Source organism: Clytia hemisphaerica, unplaced genomic scaffold (genome assembly GCF_902728285.1).
Source record: "Clytia hemisphaerica strain Z4C2 unplaced genomic scaffold, Clytia hemisphaerica genome assembly, whole genome shotgun sequence".
NCBI lineage: Eukaryota > Metazoa > Cnidaria > Hydrozoa > Leptothecata > Clytiidae > Clytia > Clytia hemisphaerica.
The window spans coordinates 206,082-226,612 of record NW_027103581.1 but is presented as its reverse complement, the minus strand read 5'-3'; the positions used below and the strand labels follow the sequence as shown (position 1 = coordinate 226,612).

The 20,531-nt window shown below is 34.2% G+C and overlaps 2 protein-coding genes across 2 annotated transcripts in view; one reads left to right on the top strand and one right to left on the bottom strand.

The window, feature by feature from the left end:
- The window catches only part of LOC136801259 (disks large homolog 1-like), a 30,604-nt gene extending 19,438 nt beyond the window's left edge, over positions 1-11,166 (bottom strand). The window contains exon 1 of the mRNA XM_067057888.1: positions 11,091-11,166. Coding sequence (XP_066913989.1) covers positions 11,091-11,109 — 19 coding nt within the window. The 5' untranslated portion in view covers positions 11,110-11,166. The remainder of the gene's footprint in view (positions 1-11,090) is intronic.
- A 1,516-nt stretch (positions 11,167-12,682) lies between these two features.
- LOC136801258 (large ribosomal subunit protein eL33-like) lies at positions 12,683-14,716 on the top strand. Its single transcript, XM_067057887.1, has 3 exons — positions 12,683-12,780; positions 14,169-14,469; positions 14,657-14,716. Exons 1-3 carry the CDS (start codon positions 12,764-12,766, stop codon positions 14,678-14,680), a joined length of 342 nt encoding a protein of 113 aa, XP_066913988.1. The 5' UTR covers positions 12,683-12,763; the 3' UTR covers positions 14,681-14,716.
- Positions 14,717-20,531: the final 5,815 nt, after the last annotated feature.

The following is a 20,531-nucleotide window of genomic DNA, read 5'->3' as shown; positions in this document are numbered from 1 at the left end:
GCTGACCCACCCACCTACACCCTATAACGTCAAACACCTGAAATCCCTGAAAATCGATGAAAGGCTGCCTTCATTGCTGTTTCCTCAGCCATCTTGATTTTCTTCACTACGGCTCGCATAGTTTATATTTGAAAAAAAAGAAAGAGAGATAATTTCTAAACTTGTTCACAAAATGGAATGTAAAATCGATGTTTCTGGATTTGAAAAAAAACATCAACAACCTTTAACCCATCCACCCACTAACGTCAAATAACGTTTTTCTAACCTAAAATCGATTTGTGAGTGACCCCTAATTACTCCACAACCTAGAGACAAAATAATTTATCACATTTTTATTGGCTGAAAGAAAGTAATGTACAGTGTAGCTCTAAAGCTCTAAAACAGCATCTAATAACATGAAAACCAGTTTATGATTCTTCAATGGGAATCAAAACTATAAAGTGCACTTACAAACATCAATTTGTCAGATCTCACAAAATTAATAACTGCACTGTCACCATTGACAATAAAACAAACGATTTTCTGTCAAGAGCCTTGTAAACATTCCTACAACTTCCATCGAAATGATCTATCACAGCTCAGTCTACCATTTTTAGCGTGGTCCGAGGATTGAGCCGAGAACGCTCCGCAAACTCCTGCGTGGGTGAAAAACTTCAATCTGTCAATCATTTTCTTAAAGCGAAGAGTACGCGAAGCGATTATAGCTTTACGATAGTGCCGCGGTTCATCAAAGGATAGTATTCAATTATCATTATCCCTTTATTTTCATTCCTAGAAGTAGAACTTTTGCAAAAAAAGTTGTATTTTTTATTGCTCTATTCACATACTGAATTTAAAAGATCTATGTGGCGTTTTTTTGCAAACTTCAAAAAACTGATTTTTGTCCCGCCTTTGCGGGACTTTGGCTTGAGTGCTTGAGTGCAGCAACGTGCAGCATAGGGTACAAAGTCCATACATGCGTTTCCCGTAATTTTTGTATGAAAAGTTAGGTCTACACTGATGTAAAGTATGTGGAGTAATTTGTTATTTAATAGGCCGTCAGCGTCGCGTTCTCCAAAACAACTATAAACAAAATTACTCCGGTCAGTACAAAAATAGGATAAATTAGAGGGGGGTGCCCAGTGAACGAACGGTAAACTTATTTTTCACTTTTCTCACTTACTTTTGGTTTTTACATAAATCCTTTTTGACCATCTCGTAAACAAGCTTGAAGTCCTTCTTTCAGTTTGTTTTCACTTTATTTGAAAGCTTTTTCTTGGAATAGTAAGTCGTTAAAGCGAGCGCTATTCGAACCCAGTCCGCGAACGAGGAACCAGTTTTGCAAACGATCTTTTGAAAGAAAAAATTAGAGCTCTGCTCGCAGGTAATACTTTAACTCTCTTTCGAGATGATACAGGGGTATTTGCACTTTTCAAAACCACGCGCTTTTTCACTAAAAAAGCGTCTTTTTTATAAGAACTTTAGTGTTTTACTAACCTGTTTATTTTTGTAAATATTTTCTTGTCGTCCATTTTTTTGTTTTCCTTTTCAAGTTTTGCTCATCGAAAAGCGCGGCAATGTAGTGTCTTCTTTTTTAATTGAGATCGCCAGCGCTTTCGAATGTTTTGACGTTGCAATGTCTTCATTTTGAATATGGTGTTTGGATCGTTCGCGGACTGGAACCTTTTTTATATCAACTACTGGTGATATGTTTCTATTGATTTTGAATTAATGAGCTAACATGTTTCAATAAAATTTTGTGTGATGGAAGATAAAAGGTTTTTAAAAGAGGAAAGTCATTTTCAGAACTCTTCTTGCGCAAATTTTCTTATAAAAAACATTTTCTATCGCGACCAGCCATATATTTACAAAAATCTAGTGCTCCGTTTATTTTAATTTTTGGAGAGATTGCAAGGAATAGTTTGAGGATTCTGCTGCACAAAGGAAGTTCTATAGAAGTTTGTTTTTGGTTGTTTTTTTCAAGTTCAAAGACACTTGTTCGTGCACTGGGGCCATTCGTGCACTGGCGAACTGACTCTATATTATATATCTTGTATATATCTAAGTTAACAGAGCTGTATTGTATGTAAAATAAAAATCAATTGTATGATGTTATTATTAGAAAAATATTCTGCTGGAGTAATTAGCTAGTTATTCGAAATACTGTTTGTTCTCCCAACAATAACGTCCCAACCCACAACACAAAGCCCAAACAGTTACATCAATATGCCTTCTTACCTGTCTTTAAAAATATAAATAAAAGTAATCACGGAAAAGGACGCGAAAAAAAAAGACATAAGTCAGTTAGGGAAACCATCCAGGATCCTGCCATTCTATAAGCCAGCAAAAACTAAATGACACTTGTAAACTTAAGTTTCTTACCATTTTCCATAGAAAACAACCAAAAACATTGCTAGATCGTGTTCAAAAATAACGGTTTGTGTAATTTACGATGCGCGATCCAACGATTCACGATGCACGATGCACGATCCATGCATATATTATCTTAATTATTCTAATTATGCATTTACAGGTTTTAGTAATCACATAATTTTAATTCCTTCTTTTGTATTTCTGGAAAATCAATGTAAAGTATGCGTGTATATATTCTAACCTCGACAATCAAATCACAACATAAACTTTTTTGCCCATGCTTTGAATTGAATATCTTGTAACCTTTTTGCTTTCTTTATTAAAAAAAAAAACGTTTCTCCGATTGAACCAACCAAATGCATTGGATTGAGACAGGGTTATAAACAAAAATTTGCAATGTTGTGGTAAAGTAAGGAAGACGTTTTTTAATGAAGAGCGCGTCTATAAACTCACCTTTTTTGAGAAAGATCAAATGAATTAACTTGATCATCAAACAAAGAAAAAGATGAAATAAATAAAAACACCAGGTGCAATTCAGTTGGTGAAAGGCTTTTATAAGAACATGCCAAAAGTAATGTAGCCAATGATTCCTTATTTACCTTATTCACTGTTCTTAAAAAAATAATGAACGTACAAAATTGAGTTTGTGTTTTATTTTAATAAATTTTTCGCGCCAAAACTTTTCTATGACGTCAAGGCTTTTTCTTTCATTTTAAAAACGAGTGAGGCATGCGGCGAACATTTTCTTTCTCTCGCTATCAATTTTTGTTTTTTTCTACACAGAAGATATAAGTTATTTTAATCATTCTGATTATGATAAATTATTTCCCCTTCTTTTTTTAATTTTATTTTCGTTATTGTTATATGATGTTTGTAGCTAGCATTATGAAAACTTATTCGTGCATAATTAGAATAATTAACATAATATATGCATGGATCGTGCATCGCGCATCGTGAATCGTTGGATCGCGCATCGTAAATTACACAAACCGCAAAAATAAAGGCCTGTTTTGTGACATTTTCAAAGTTGGCTGACAATTATGTTAATAAAATGAGTATTTTTGGTGGCTAACCGTTTATTTTTTTCACCAAGGATAAGTAGAATGATTAACCTTTCCAATTGTTTTGGAGCGAAATTAAGTGGCTTACTAGGTTACAAGATATTTCAAGATAAGCTATGAGTCGTTTATGTGGCTGACAACACTGGTGGCTTTTTGAAACCAACCAGTTTCAAAATGTTGCACTTTTATCTGTTTTGAGATAATATGATACCTCTAGTTACTGATTCAAGTGTCATTTTCAAACAAACCATTTCCTCCTTTGAGGTGGCTGACAAAATACATATTTCGACATATTTGGACCTGGAACCACACATTTTACTCATTTTACCATTTTTTTCATCAAAATATGTTCTTTGTGTAAATACCGATCATCATATAAAATTTCAACGTTATATTTGAAATATTTTTCAAGTTATTCAAGAAATACTATATTTTTGTCAATTTTTGAGTTCACTAAATGTCACACTATTTTTGAGCATGATCGCTACTTCCCAAAGCCGGAGATCAAAACAAATTATCTTCCAAGATTATGGCGCCCTTTTGGATCTAGGCCAAAAAAAAAGTAGTCTTGTTTCCGGAAATCGGCCGGGTGAACTTTTTTTTGGAAAAAAATATATCTCACGCGGCCGCAAATAGAAAAAAACTTTTTTTTTTGTTCATAAAGAGTTTATTTTCCATTTTACGATTTAACGATCCATTTAACGATTGTATTCAAAGATTTACGTATGTCACTTGTGTTTTGAAAAAGAAAATCTTCTGTCACAAATGTTTTCTACTTTCCTGTTTTATGTTGTTGTGAATCGAATTACCTTAGAGTACAGCTTCTTCTTAAAATTTCGTTTTTTCAAGTAAAGAGACATCGAACCTGGATTATTTTTTCGTACCGTAAATCACCGATTAAGCGCCCGGGCGCTTATTTAATTTTTCAGGCTCTGAGGGGGGAGCTTATTCAAGCGGGGCACTTATTCAAGCTGGGCGCTTATTTTTTTATTTCAGAAATTCGTATATCAACAAATTCGGAATTTGCTTAAACTTAACTTCAAAAAAGGATGAATGAATAAAAGAAGCATTGATATAGCTGAAAGCAAGCTGAAGAAACTTCCCTGCTTTGTAAAAGTGAAAAACAAATCTGAAGAAAAAGAAACAGAAAAAAAAGAAAGCTAAAAGGTTGATTTTTATTTTTGTTCCAATTTTTTTCGATTGTTAATCATCTGAAGAGAAATTCTTATCCTGGAAATTAGCCTAGGCCACCAATTCGAATAAGTGCCCCTCCCTGGAGGGGGGCGCTTATTCAAAGGGGGCGCTTATTCGAGCGGGGCGCTTATAAAATTATTTTAACTAAATGGGGGGCGCTTATTCGAGCAGGGCGCTAATTCAAGCGGGGCGCTTAATCGGTGATTTACGGTACACGTCAATTAGAGTTTTTCTAGGAAAATTGAAAAAAAAAAAATTTTCCGGCCGCCCGGGTGAGATTTTTTTTCGTCACCCGCATTTCCGGAAACAAAACTACTTTTTTTTTTGGCCCTATTGTTAAGGCCATCTAAAATGGTGGAAAGAGTTGCGGAAAGACAAAGGCGCTCGCTGCGTTGAGGGTGGTAACGCCAAAACGCCCAATATGATCTTCCAACAGAAGGCGAGTTAGTTGCCGCGCGAGTTACGTCATGCACTCCACCGCAGCGCATAACAAAGCGTGTTTAATGAATATCATTAATTATAAGAATATCTTATGTGCTTACTTTCAGTAAACTTTGAGTTCTTCATTGAAGATGAAGAAGGTAAGAAGATAAAAAATGCGCTGGATGATTTTCATTGTAACAGTTTGATCAATCATCGCTGAAAGTTTGAAAAAGTTTTTCCGACGCAAAAGAAATTGTCAGCCAATTAAAAGCACAGTGTGCTTATACTTACCGTGAGAGGTCCTAAAGCCGACAGCCCAGCTTAAAGCCGATGGGGTCTTTCAAAGATACAAACTAAAATAAAAACAAACCTTTCGCTGTGACGCAACGAAGATACCAAAGTGTCAACCAAACTGAGAGATTTGATACATTGAACCAATTGAACCAAATAACAATAATTGCTTCTTATAACAAAACATATTTTTTTATTGCAATATGCACAACGTCATAAATGACAACAGTAGTAACAGCATCTGACAGCATCATAAAAAGTAACGAGATGTTTTGATTTTCCAAAGCACACGAAAATATAAAAGAGGTCTGTGTACGAGGGTGCTCATTTTGAAACGTTACGTAATCAAGCCTGGTTTCTATTACTTTACACTGGCATTTGGCTTGATTGCGGGGATAGGACTTTGTGTAAGGATACATATAGACGACGTATATTACATTATATTATATATTACATGATAAGAATACAAATAGACGACGTATATTACAATTATTATGTATTACATGACACCTTGCTCCTATTCTAGTAAAGATAATATATGTCGTCAAAGAGTACACTTTAAATGAAGAGCTGTCCGATTGCGGGCCTTCCGTAAATAAACATCCGGACTTATCGGTGGTAAAGAGGGCGTTGATAGTTGCCGCCTCATTGATTCAATGTTTGTTATTCAAATTAGTGCTACCGCATCCGCCCTTTTTTCAACTTCGCGCCATTTTTACAATTTAGTCTGTTTGTTTCTTGATGGAAACCAGTCCAAGTTGTTTCGTATTTTTCCCGCACAAGTCACTTTTATTACAAAACTGTTATCATTTTAAACATGAGCAACTGATCCAGAATAAAAAGGTAATTATTTTTACAACTCGCACTTTTTAATTACATTAAATTGACATCTTGACATTACAGCTATCTTAGATGTTTTGTTTCGAGAGTTCTAGCAATAGTTTATCGTTCAACTTGGAGATGGAATGTTTGTAAACATAGAATTTTTTTTCATAACAGTTATTTGGGGTGTCGGAATTAAGCTGGGCTGTCGGCTTTAGGACCTCTCACGGTACTTTGTTTGCTACATCGTCTAGGCTAAAAAAAGTGCGAAAAGACACGAACGCCATTTTTTACCTGTCTTTAAAAATATAAATAAAAGTAATCACGGAAAAGGACGCAAAAAAAAAAAAGACATAAGTGTGAGAACAGAGTAATCAAACTCGTTAGAAAAAGTACCATTAGAATTCATAAAAAATCAACCTGAATAAATGCAATCGAAATTCAAGAGAACTTCATAATCCCCCAAACAACATTACATTACTATGTCAAACTCCCATCACATAAATTTTACAATTACGTCAGAGTAGACTACGCTTGCCACCGAAGAGGTTTAGTATTTGAAAAGGGTAATTATATTTTATTGTTCGCTTCTTTTTTAAAGATTCGCCAGGTTGAAAAAGTATGAATTTCTTTGTACATATTTTACCTACCCCAAATATTTAGGAGGTTGAGTTTTAAACGAATCGTCAAGTTGAAACGAAAGATAAATGTATCAAGGTCTGTTTTACTTACCCCCTGGTGACTTAACAAAAGAGACTTAACTAGATGTTACGATCCAATTATTGAAAGTTTGTCTCGGCCTTTTTATAATGAGCGATACATACGTTCTCTGATTACGCAATTTTCATATTGACATTTTTGAGGCATTTTGACAAAGCCAAAAAAGGTATTTCATTACGCACGGAGCGAGCGTTAGCGAGCGGAGTGCGACTCTTTTGGCAAAAGCGCGGGAAAAAAAAGCTGATATGCGGAGTGATAAAATCGATTTTTACCCTTTTTCAGCCTCGTTTCCATTCAGACTTTCGTCGTCGTGTGCAACTGTCTTAAGTCCCAATAAGGAGAATTATCGCCTGTACCCGACTGTCTGTTGGAAGCATTACGTAATGGATTTTTTCCAAATCGAGCTCCGGCGTGAAAAACAGTAGGATGTTTTTCATACGACGATGAATACGTCATTTCTTCCAGAAACGTCGCTGGAAAATATAAGTATCCTTCTCGATCGGGAAACGTCGCTCGGTTCGGAAGCGTATTGTTGATCGGACCATACTGCCTTTTAACAGTCAAAACAAAGATGGCGGCAAAATAAACAACTGGTTGCTACCGCTCTTTCGCTATTTTTCTTTGTTTTTTATGCTTTAATGAGTTGAATTGGATCATGATTTTTGTGTGATTGTTACAAGAAATGGTTGATGATGAAGTTTTCTTATTATTCCTTCCTGAATTTGATGTTTCGTTTGGTTTGGCATGAGAGATTGATGCAATCTCTTCTTGAAAAACAGGATATTTTATCCGGTCGATATTTTATCAACTTTCACAACAAACTAACTTCAATTTTGCCCATATATTTACACAAATTCTAACAAGGCAGTTGACTGAATATTTATGGATAAATCTGACCATGCTATATTTGAAAAATTAAATACTTGTGACATCAAAAAAGTTTGAACTCACTACTTTTTTATGATGGTCAGATGGTAGATGCGACACCCAAGGAAATGGTTGTGGTTGGATATGAACTGGTTAGCTTTAATGTAAAAATTTAAACCCAGAGCAAAATTTACTGATTGATGATTGATGTTTTAAAAATGCAACGTGGAAAACTTTTGGTTGTGAATTGGACATTTTCTTGCATGTGCGTTTAAAACGTGGAAATTCTTGCTGTGAATTTGGACATTTTCTTCTACGTGCATTTTAAACAATTCGTGATCTACAAGTGGGAATATCTAACCAAACTACTTTTATAGCTTAAATGCTCCAACTTGATTTTTTTTATAATGAACTATACTGTATATAGATGAACCCATGGCTGTGGCCAGATCAGAAAATTATTATTTTTCACCCGGTTGGTGTCCAGAAACGCTACATTTTTTTATTTTTGCCTCAATTAAAAATTTTTTCAAGCAATATTCTGGCATGAAGACTTTTTTTTCTTTTTGGAAATTTTGGAAATTATGATAGCCAATCATGTGACATTTTTTGCATTTGCAGCATGCTTTTGAAAATTACAAAATGCCTTCTGCTAGGGGAATTTTTTCCTTTCGGCGTTCTTTCAGATTATGAAAATGTTTCCCAGTATAAATGAGATTACTTTTCTTCTTTTGCATTACACTTTTTTTATATAAGAACCAGTAAAATTTTTCTGAGCCTCGACTGTTCTTCTTTTTTTTTCACTTTAAGCTTCTATCATGTTCTTATTAATAGGATGTAAGTCAGGTACTTTAGAAATCATACCCAATTTTTATTACTTTGACCCCTAAATTGATTGAAATTGAGTAGTTTCAGGCTCAGCATTTTTCTTCAATTGTTCTTATTTTTTGGCGATTTTGAGCCTTATAAAAGTCTTATAAAATTGTTCTTATATTAAAAAAGTGTATGTTTGAAATTATGAAATTGTTTCCCTGTTTTGAAAGTTTTTTACTTTTTGACATGCATTTCAAAAAATATAACTTTTGGATGCTATAATTTTTTACCTTTTTTTCAATATTTTTTATATTTTACCTTTTCTCCAATATTTTATATATTAAACCTTTTTTCCAATATTTTATATATGAAAGTATATGCAAAATATTTCATCTATTTTGGGTTGGTCTAAAAAGCAGGGTAGCCAATTGGGGTAGCCAATTGGGCTACCTTAAGGGGATTAATTTTCGCGGGGATTATATTTCGCGAATTTCGCGAGTTTTTCCAAAATTCGCGAAATATAATCCCCGCGAAAATTTTAAAAACCTTTGGATTCGCGAAATTCGCAAAATATAATCCTCGCGAAAATTAAGTTTTTTTAGATATAATTTCCCTTTGTTTTCAGAAAAATTATACCTATTAAAGACATATCAATCGGTACGACAGAGAGTTTTCATCAACAATGCTTGTTATATCTTTAGACAAAAGCAAGTTTTTTATTAGTCTACTGTTCGATTTTTTAGTTTTGAATTTTCGAAAAAGCCCACTTCTCGCGAAACTCGCGAAATTTAATCCTCGCCAAAATTTAGAATTCCCGTCTTCGCGAAAATAAGTCCCGCGAAAATTAAATTATTTCGCGAAAAAATTGTCTCGCGAAAATAAGTTACCGCGAAAATTAATCCCCTTAAGGTAGGTCGTGGGGTACCTAAATATTTTACAGACCAGAATAGAAATACCGAAAATGAATACATGAAACCACATTTTACTGACCAGGGAGCACGAATCTGATTGACACTGCGATTGATCATGTATGATTACAAAGATAAACAAAGATATAAATTACCACGTGTTAATGCACGAGGAGTAAGAAATAGAGCTTCATTATAATAGAGCTATTTCGAAAGACTTTTTGTACCTATTATAAGCTGCCATATTTAAAAATTTTGAAAGGAATTGATTGTTTGAAACATCTAAACATGATATAAATTAAACAATAGATTCAATAACAAAGGATTGTTAAGATATGACAAGATTAGAGATCATATGGCCCAAAGGCGATTCCAAAGCTATTATCATCGAATTACAGCTTCACGGAAATAACAATTAAAAATATAAATAAAATCTAAATATTAAATATTAAAAACTGTTTTGTATATATTTTTTATTCGGGTCTGTAAATTTTCAAACGAAGCCAAGAAGGAAGACAAAATGGCGCCAGGTCTCTTGAGAAGTAACAAAGTTCAGTACCTTTGGAAAAAAGGCTATTGTGGCTGAAGTTAGAAAGGAATCTTAAATTTTATTACATGGAATCATTAACAAGATGTTGTATAGTTATTTCCACATGAAAATAGGTTTCAGATTTCAAAAGTTTAGGCAAAAAGAGGTACCCCATAACCTAGCCCAATTGGCTACCCCATTGGCTACCCTGCTTTTTAGACCAACCCATCTATTTTGAAAATATAAATTTTCCTTTGGTTTTCTTATTGTAAAATATTCTCAATTTTTGATGAACAAGATCAATTTTTGTAGATATACATTAGCCCCTGATTTAAGAAAACGAGATAAGAGAAAAAGTATTTTAGTTTGAAATTTTAAGATATTTGAGTTAAAAAAACTTCAAAAAAGCAGTTTGTTTTGAAAATAAAATATAAACTTTCTTTTGGTTCACCAGAGTTTGTACATGTTTAAAATGCATCAATAGAAATTTTCCTTGCTCCCGTGACGATCATGAAAATTACCAAAAAAGGTTTGTTCACCATGCAAATATCGCGAAAATAGCCCAAATCATGCCTCGAATTATTTCCCGATCACGCATCACGCAATCGGCTGGGTACAACTTTTTAAAATTTTATCATAAAATGGCTAACTTTCTCATTCCCGGGAAAACATACCTGCCCCGTCTCCGGGATCTTTTTTCTTCTAGGCGTCTCCGGCTAAAATCGGTGTTAAATCTACTTTTGTGGCGTTTTGGTCCTTTTCTTTTACACTAGCAATCGGAAAGTTTCGCTGGGAATAAGGAAGTTCTACGGTATGTAGTGTAAAAAACCTTTCGCTTGCGAACACGAGATTTTCGTATCGTGCGTAACCCCTTTTACAATTGATGTCTTTATTCAAATATTCAAATCCACACACTATCAAAACTATAAGACCTTTTTTTAAAGAGGCAGCCATGTTGAATAATTATGTACTCCAGCATAAAAACAATGATACAGCCATGCATAATTAATGGCTGTATCATTGTTTTTATGCTGGAGTACATAATTATTCAACATGGCTGCCTCTTTAAAAAAAGGTCTATTGGAAGACACAAAAGAATGAGTGATATACCTTTCCTTGTGAGTGACATAATGATATTCTTCTTAATGTAAATGGATAATCTGGATCTGACGAGGAGAAGCCAAGCCTCACTGTACGGAGAGAGTTATATCGGATCACCCAAAGTTACCTTCATTTTTTTATTTTTCATTTTTTTATTTTTTTATCCACAGATCGCTGATAGTCACCTTTCCGGGGGTTTTGTTGTTTGGAATTGATTAACTAAGGAATGTGAGACAGTTATTGCTTGATCGGCTTGAATGTTTTCCTCATATTTTTCAGATTAGGTTATTCGTTTTATGGTACAAGTTGAATATATTACTTATACACACTTTAAAAAACAACAGCATTCTTTGGATAGAATACTACACTCTGTCTTATTCAGATCATATTGAACAAATCGTATAGTTGTGGTACTATTGTTGCCAATCTTTTTATCAAAGAATTACTGCATTAACTTTTGGTTTCTTTTTATGGGTGTCCATGATTAAGCTTGCTTACTTGCTTACTGCTTAGTGGGTAAAGATTGTTAGCGGTTAAGTTCATCAAAGTGTTGTCAGTGCTGTTGCACCATAGCACCATAAGTTGAAATATCTTTAAAAATGTAATGTGAGAGAATTCCTTGAAAACCTTGAAAATGCATGATTGTGAAAGTATAGTTGTCTAATTCAAACACCCTTCTTTAGAGAAAGGAATAATATGAAAGCTTGAATCACTGATTAAAAAAGGATTATTTTCCTCTCTGACCACTATAAGCAAAGATGAATAGTTTCAACCTTTGCTATAAATTTCAGCTGATAAATTAAAGGGGTTCAGAATTAGAGGAGGGGTGTTGACATTAGACAAAGTTACGGTACTTTTATGGACCTACCTGATAATAAAATTAAACATTTTTGAGAAAGTATAATGAAAGCATATTTATTGGGATAAAATATCAGCACTTTTGAAAAAAAAATTTGAAAAAGAAATAAAAAAAGCTATTGAATGCTTTTTTATAAAAACAATCCACTTTCAGAAAAATGTACAGCTTAATCGTGTTTCTAGAAAAGCTTGTGACATTTTCATATTAAGAAAAAAAAATTTAGCTAAGAACATTGACCTGCTTATAAATAGTGGTTCTTAGGGGTCACTCACATATTGATTCTTCCCACGACTAACGTCAAATTGATGCGAAGGGGTGGGGGTTAGAGTCTGTGAGGCTAAGAAATTTCACCAAAAATATCGATTTTTGAGACGTTTGTTTCATGACGAATGTTACTTTCCATATTTCTTTTCCTCCTTTCATGTATTTGTTTGCTTCGCTGTGTTTATAGAACAATTTTAACTTGTATAAGTTATATATATTTCCCAGCTAAAAATACCTGGAAAAAGGGTGTTTTTGACCAAAAAGCTGGATTTCTATTCTAGAATAAGCATGGCCACCTTGTTCAAAGTTTGTAGTAGACACTTTTAAAAAATCACTCAGGGGTAGGGGTAGGGAGACCTCTTCAGAACTGAAATGTTGCAATGCCAAAGTTACCATTTTGCACAATCATTGTTATTATCTCAAGTACTGTATTATGAGCAAAACATTCCACCAGGCAATATCTTTTCACTTTAGCACAGTTCTTAGCTTCTTGGTTGTTTTCTATTTGTATTTATTTGTTGCACAAGAATGATTTTTTCTCTTTTTCGTTTTAGATACAATGTCTCAATCGGTGAGGTAAGTTCATGCCTGTTAAGCATCAGGTAAACGGATGCTGCCCCTCCTGATATCACTTAAATGTTGGTAAAAACACCAGAAAAAGTGCCTATTTGGCTACAAACTGAGACTGTCCTGCCTTTCTAGAGTATGAGCTGTAAAATGTCTGATCGGTGTAGATTATCTTCAAATTTGATTTGATTTGGCAGAACCCTGTTTTAATGTCCATGAATTTTGAGCTCTGCTATGCGGTTAGTGTAAAACACAGGTCACAGGTCACAGGTCACGGGTCACAGGTCACAGGTCACAGGTCACAGGTCAGTGTTGACAGGTCAGCTTCAATTACTGTAAAACACAAAGAAAATGTTTGAAAAACAGTTGTTAATGTCAAAAATATATTTCCAAAGGTATTTTACTGATCTAGAACTATTTTAAAGCTAAAAATCTACCCACGTGCTTACCACGTGATTTCGTGTTTTGTGCCGTGTATAACACAGACCTGGAATACTTGTATTATATATTACATCTATATCACACATGTAAAAAAATTATATTTTCAATGTTATACGCATGTTACGTATGTTATATACAAAGAAAAAAGAAATATTCGAATATCGATCTCACCTTTGCTTTAAACAGCCCCCTAACAGGAAAATAGCTATTTCACAATCACTATGTCATATCTCATTTTATCTCCTGCATCACCTTGGGTATGATAACAAGAATTGATAAAAATAGCGTCAATGGGATTATATTTTATAATTGTTTCAATATTTTTATCCCCTGCTTTGTATTTTCTGATAAAATGACGTCACTATTTTCATCTCTCTAAAACAGCTCTCTTGGAGTATTTATTGTGTTCAAAACCTGTCAATCTATATCCACTTGCAGCGTCAGCATCCTATTATGCATGAAGAATATTTTATTGTTAATTGGTGTACAAAACCTCATACTTTGGGATAACATCATTATTTACATAATTTAAGTGTCATTTGTTGTCAATATTTGGGGTTGATGATTTGTCGTTTAAGCCTTCTTAAATAACATATTTTGATATTACATTTCCATTACATATAATATTTTCAGAAACTGATGTTATGAGTTGTATGTTACGAGTGCGTTACAGTTTTCCGGTCTGTAATTTGTATGACCTGTGACCCGTGACCTGTGACCTGTGACCTGTGTTTTACACTAACCGTCTGCTATGTCTGTAGAAAATAACAGCTTGCTCTCGTTTTTTCCTGCATTAAATACTTGATTAGTTATTATGAGAAAGTTCATTACCAAAACATAAATGTTAGGCTTAAACAACAAACACTGCTTTCAGAGATCAGTATAGATATTTGCATGACTTGTTTTTCATTCAAGATTTGCTTTTGGCATTGTTGAAAAAATTTCTTTTTTTTTAGACTCTACACTAAAGGCATCTTTGTTGGATACCAAAGAGGATTGAGAAATCAACATGAGCAATGTTCACTTTTGAAATTGGAAGGTGTCACTAACAAAGCTGAAACAGACTTCTACTTAGGAAAACGTGTTGCTTACGTATACAGAGTTTCAAACAAATCAGTTGCCAAAGGAAACCGAAAAGCCAGCAAGGTTAGAGTCATCTGGGGAAAAGTAACTCGACCACATGGCAGCACTGGAACCGTCCGTGCCAAATTCAGACACAATCTTCCACCAAAAGCTATTGGTGCCTCAGTCAGAATCGTAAGTTTTTAACCTACTTATTTTTCTACGATTCGCGGTTTAAATAATTATCAAAGTCTGAGTCTTATTCTTTGAAACCTTTCGGATAAGAATAATTTCGTCAAAATCACATTCAACCGAGACTGAACCTGGTAAAATGTCTTCAAATGATCATTTTATGGCTAATGTTTTTGTTTTTCTTTTGTAGATGATGTATCCATCAAGAGTATGAATATTTTGAGACAGAAAAAAATTTGAAAAATCAAAACTACTGATTTTCCTGTTTACTTTTCCTCTCTATTTGTGATATTTTAATTTTCGCGGTTGACACCCACTTCTGTCGAAATTCTTCTTTCATTTTGAATAGAAAGTAGTTTTAATAAAATCTGCTGGGATTTAATCGCCATTGCAATAATTCAAAACGAGGCAAGTGATGTTTGTAACATAATTTATGAAAAGGTCTATTTATAGTAAAAATTGCATTTCGCGGAACTAAAGGAAAGTGTACTGAAAATATTTGGACGATGGTGTAATTAGTGTGTACATTTTTTATAAAGCACCAAATTTGGGCCACATGCTTGACCCTATTCATACTTACTTAGGCTAGAATCTACTTCTGACTGAACTTTGCTTTTTGATGAATTTGATGGCGCTGAGTCCAGTGAAAGTAGACTAAAAGTTTTGCCATCTTTTTAACGTTCGTTTTCGAAAATTATATGAAAATAACAAAATAATTCAAAAATACCTCTACAGTATATGACCCCCAAAACGTAGGTCGTGATTAAAATGAGAATTTTGACCTCTAGATTTATCAAAATTACACAATTTTTTTGTTTTTTGAAAGAATGATGGTCATATTTAAAAATGTTTTTAATGGTTTGAGACAGCTTCAAAATAACATATTTGCGTCTGAAGGACATATTTCAACACCAAAATTAGATAGAAATTGCATATAACTCCCTCTAGCTCCTTGGATAGTGAAAATAAGTTATGAAAATGGGGTATAGGAAACTTTCTACACCTAATGCCTTCCTAGAACCAGCATTGATGAAATCGAAAATTCTAAACATGAGAAACAGCAAAAAATCTTGGAATTCCATTCCTATCAGCTTGAAATAATAGTTTATAACAAAAAATACTGAATCAGCAAAAACGGCAAATTCTAAAATTTTTTTGCGAAATGTAGGAGAAAAATAACTTTAAAGCTTAATATTTTCATTTTTAGTTAAGCTGTTTTTCAAAAACTTGATTAAGACGTTGTTGAATCAAAATTTCTATGTATCTAAATTTTCAGTTTGGACTTTGCATCATCGGAAATCTTGAAATATTTAATACAAATCATAAATTTTACATCCATCGGGTCGTAAATTCAAAGGGAAAACACAAATATGTTCATAGTTTCTCCCCCTATTACCACTGGGATTAATTTTTCATTTTAACTACACCTACGTTTTGGGGGGCCCCAAACCTGCGTTTTGACAACCAGGGGTATACTGTAAAAATGTTATCGAACAAATTTATGCCCAAAACCCTCTAAATCACATTTCAAAATTTTTTATTCATATTTTAAAGATATCTCGAGAGATCGCTAAAATCTCAAACCTCCGTTTTGGGGGCCATTAGAAAAAGCTACCTATCTTTAAGCGATTGAAAATTTTGAAAAAGAACTTCTGGGAAATAAAGTAGAGATGTCAAAGTTTTTCATGCAGCAAAAACTTTTGTAAAACGTCTTTTCCTCTAGTTTTGAGAGCAATTTAAAATATACTCACACAGGCACGACGGAAGCTTTTTATATCTGGTACGGCGAATGAGGAAATTTAAGCCATTTTATAGCGATTTTACCGACGAAGAAGAAAACTTCGGGTATTTTTGTGAAAATCTGGTACGGCGGCCGCCGTACCTGCCGTACCCGTTGCGTCGTGCCTGTCACATACTGTAAACTTTGAAAACAATCTAATCTAAATTATTTGTTCTTCGCAAAAAGGAGACTGGATTTGCTATCACCACAGATCTGTAAAGCCCGAAGGGATTGATGACAAATAATTTCTTTATTTAGATTTTTTGGAAAAATTTTCTATTTGGCTGCATCCCAAGTTATACAAGCTGTTTTCGTATGCAAATTTAGTGGAGAAAATTGCCAAAAAATGAGGTTTTGTGGAGATTTTAAAGGAAAGATGCTTCCACAAAAATTTTCTGGAATTATATTTTTGGATACTGAATAGATACATCACCTAAAGCAAAAAAAATCCGAAATGTTTCGTTTTTACCGAGATTAAGGATTTGAAAGGTGAAATACTCTTCTTCGAAACGAAAAACTCTTCGTTTTCTTCATTTGATTTTTTCATATCAATTTTTCGATTTTTAAATTCTAAAAAGATAGGTTTAACAGGACATATAAAAAAAGTTATACATTAATCTTTTTAAAATACAGAAATTGCCATTTAAGTTGGTGTATGTCCAGATCCCTTAAGCATAGAGGTATAAAAACTTTTTATACCTCCATGCCTTAAACTTTCTTCAGCAAAAATAAGTAAAGCTTTACAGATCTGTGGCTACCACCTCAAGCAAAGCCAAAAAATGAAGCCTGTATCCGCCATCCAGTATATTAAAAAGCTATAAATAGCCCCCGGGCTAATTCATATTAGGATAAGCTTTAAGGGGTGGCTCCCCCATAACTTATAAGCTAGTTGGTCTTTTGGATGAAATTGTTTGTGTCAAAGTAACTTTTGACAAAACGCTTTGGTGACGTCGCTCATCATGCCCAAAGTGAGCAAAAATAAAAAATTTCCTTTGTTCTTCTAGCTCTTATATTTTAACAAAGGCTTTAGAAAAGTTACCCGAGTTCAAAATGCTTATTTTATTCCAAATTCTCGATAAATTTTCGTTTCATATACAGTACACACTTTTTCTTTAAGCGTTCTAGGAGAATATCAGGGTGCGATTTCGGGTTAAAAAAAAAAAGCGTGTATTGGAAATGTGTCATTTTTTATGACACCATCAACCTCGTACCCAGGGCGATAAGCTTTTTGACGTTATAGATGGGCGCTTAGGCCCTGGTCTAGGCCAGCTCTTTAACCAATCAGAGCGCGGCATTTTTAGCGGGAAAATTGTCGGATAAAGGGATGCGAAATAGTCAGATTTTAGCCATATTTCAAAACTACTTTCGATTTTGCAGTGAAAGGTCAGCGGATCGGATTCGTCAAAAAATAAACAATAATGAAGAATCAGTCTTGCACCACTGACCCATTTACAATCAGGGATCTATCGAAAGAAGAAGGCTTTCCTGTTTATATAATCGTCTGGCCATCCCCGCCCTCACTTTTGCCGCCTGACCGCCAACGATTCGCCCTGGCTCGCGAGGTTGATTTTTTACGTATATTAAAATCGAAAACAGGAAACCGTTCTTTCAAAGGTTAATTAGATTCGATTGGAACTTAGATAACAGACCCCAACGCCTCTTAAAAGTATTTTGTTACAGCTAAGGTACTGGGGACAAGTTTTTAATTCTAAAGTTTAAAGTTTAATTCTAAAGTTTAAAATCTCTAAGGAAATAACTCGCAAATTTAAAGAAAGGAAAATTAACTCGAAAATTTAAAGGAAGAAAAACAACTCGAAATCTTAAAAGAAGAAAAAAAACCCGAGTTAAAAATCTTGAAATAACTCGAAAAATTAATGGAAGAAAAAAAAACCGAGTTAAAATCTGGAAATAACTCGAAAAATTAATAGAAGAAAAAAAAAACGAGTTAAAATCTGGAGATAACTCGAAAATTTAAAGGAAGAAAAAAAAACCGAGTTAAAATTCTTGAAATAACTCGAAAATTTAACGGAAGGAAAAAAAACCGAGTTAAAATTCATGAAATAACTCGAAAATTTAATGGAAGGAAAAAAAACTGAGTTATAAATTTGAGTGTGACGTCATAATTTTCTGAAAATGACGTCATAACTCGGGTTTTCCGTAACTCGGAAACATAACTTGGGAAAATAACTCGGGTTTTCCGGGTCTCCTAAAGTGAGAGTGAAAGAAGGTTTTCTTTTTTAACAAGTTGCTGTTGAATTAAAAGTTCTATGGCATAGAATTGATGCATATGTGGAGGAATTGAAAAAAAATCTTTTAACTTTACGGACTCAAAAAATCTTTTAAAAAGGCTCCATTTCTGGACTTTTGATTAGACTGCAAGAATTTCCGTTTCAAGATATCAAACATTTACTTCCTATTGTTTTCGATTTTGTTAAAATTAAAATCTTCCAAGGACACAATTTGACTTGTCCCCTTCCATTTGCTTATACAGCATTTTTAAACAAAAGAAAGATCACTTTCTCCCCTTCGGCACTACGCGAGCACAAATTTTGATAAATCTCTAAATCTTGTTTCCTCTATAAGGACTCTTAATTTTTTCCTATTTAAGTGCCACAAACAACAACAACGACCACCACCGCCGCAACAACACCCGCAACAACCACCACAATAACAACCGCAACGACCACCCCTGCTGCAGGTATTTAATTTCAAATCATTTAAAAGTATTCAACTGAAAATACCATCTATTTATAGCATACCTTTGAACTGCTTTTTTTTGTGATTCGCAATGTAACTTGTTAATTAAACGTGATCCAAAATCTAAAACAGTAAATACATTTTGCCGTCTAACGCAAATGTAGACTATGCTATAAGTCTAAGACGAATCACTATCTAAGAAAAAAGCCCAAAGCCGAAGAAAATTCGCAAACGGGCTTTTTGCCAAAAGAGTTTACAGCGGGTACAGTTTGTCAGTCTTCGAAACTGTCTCCCGCTGATTCTTTTTCCATATACCGCCATACCGCCATATTTTCCCGCTGTTCCTATCATTGTAACGAACGATAACATTGTCTAATGCAAATGCAAACATATATCTTAATTATTCAGTAAGGGTGGCCCCGTGTCCCTTGACACATGGTGACCATGAAAATCCTTTGAAATACATGGCCAAAAAACTTGTCAAAAAACCAACTATAAAGCCTTGAAATTTGCAAAGAAAGATTGATGCTCTGTTACATATGTTAATCTTTTAATCATGGTTCTGCCTATTTGAGGAACTCCAAAACACTTCCTTGTCTCTTTAAATGGATCAAAATGTACACTCTTATGTCATAATACTCTCTCCGATGTCAAACTAAGCGTCGTTCCAGGGCCCACGCCATGAAATTGAAAGTGGGGCAATGAATATAGAGTCTAAGGAGGTGCAACCAAAATTTTTTACTTTGGTTTGCAAAAAAGTTGGGTGGCGTGGGCCCTTCGTTTCTTATGGAATAATCAGGAATAATAATCTTAAAAAATAAATACTTAAATTAGTAATATAAGTGTTTCTTTGTTGGTTTGTTACTAAGTTGGTTGATTTTCTAGCTCTTTTTTCGTCTGATTAAAGTTTGTTGGACTAAAATTTTACCACTATTTGATAGTAGCGAGTTTCTACAATAAAGCCTTTAAAAAATTATTTTCAAAACCTTATCATTCGACTATTCAGGTTGCCAGATAGAAGGTGCTCCAGAAGATGGTTTATCAGTCTCCAGTACCAAATGTTTAAAGTTTCAAAAGTCGAGTGCAATAGTGTTAGCTGAAGAAACATTTGGAGCTGGCATAAAACTGTGTGGCGAACAACGAGGACAACTAGTGCAATTCAAAAATATGACGGAATTCACTCAGTTCAAATCACTGTTTATAGGCAATGGGATTTTGTCTGATCGTGTTTGGGTCGGTGCAAGTGATGCATTTGAGGAAGGGGTATTGAAGTGGCAAGATGGTGAGTAGCCCACAGATATCTTATATGAAACACTAGATAGAGCTACTCTGTATTTCCCAAGCAACGGTAGTCGAAGCAAAATAATTCGTCATCTTTGCTGAAAGTAGGTCATAGTAGAAACCTTGGCGTTTTCACTTCACTTAAGATTGCTACCCGGGGCTGCTATAGGTTTGCGGAATGATGGTCATGTGCCGCCCGAATATACCCGTACTCCCATTTTGCCTAGGTACCCCCCCCCACCCCCGGAGGGATTGCTTATACTTGCGAAATAAAATCCAGAAAATTTCGTGATCTTTGGACTCGTTC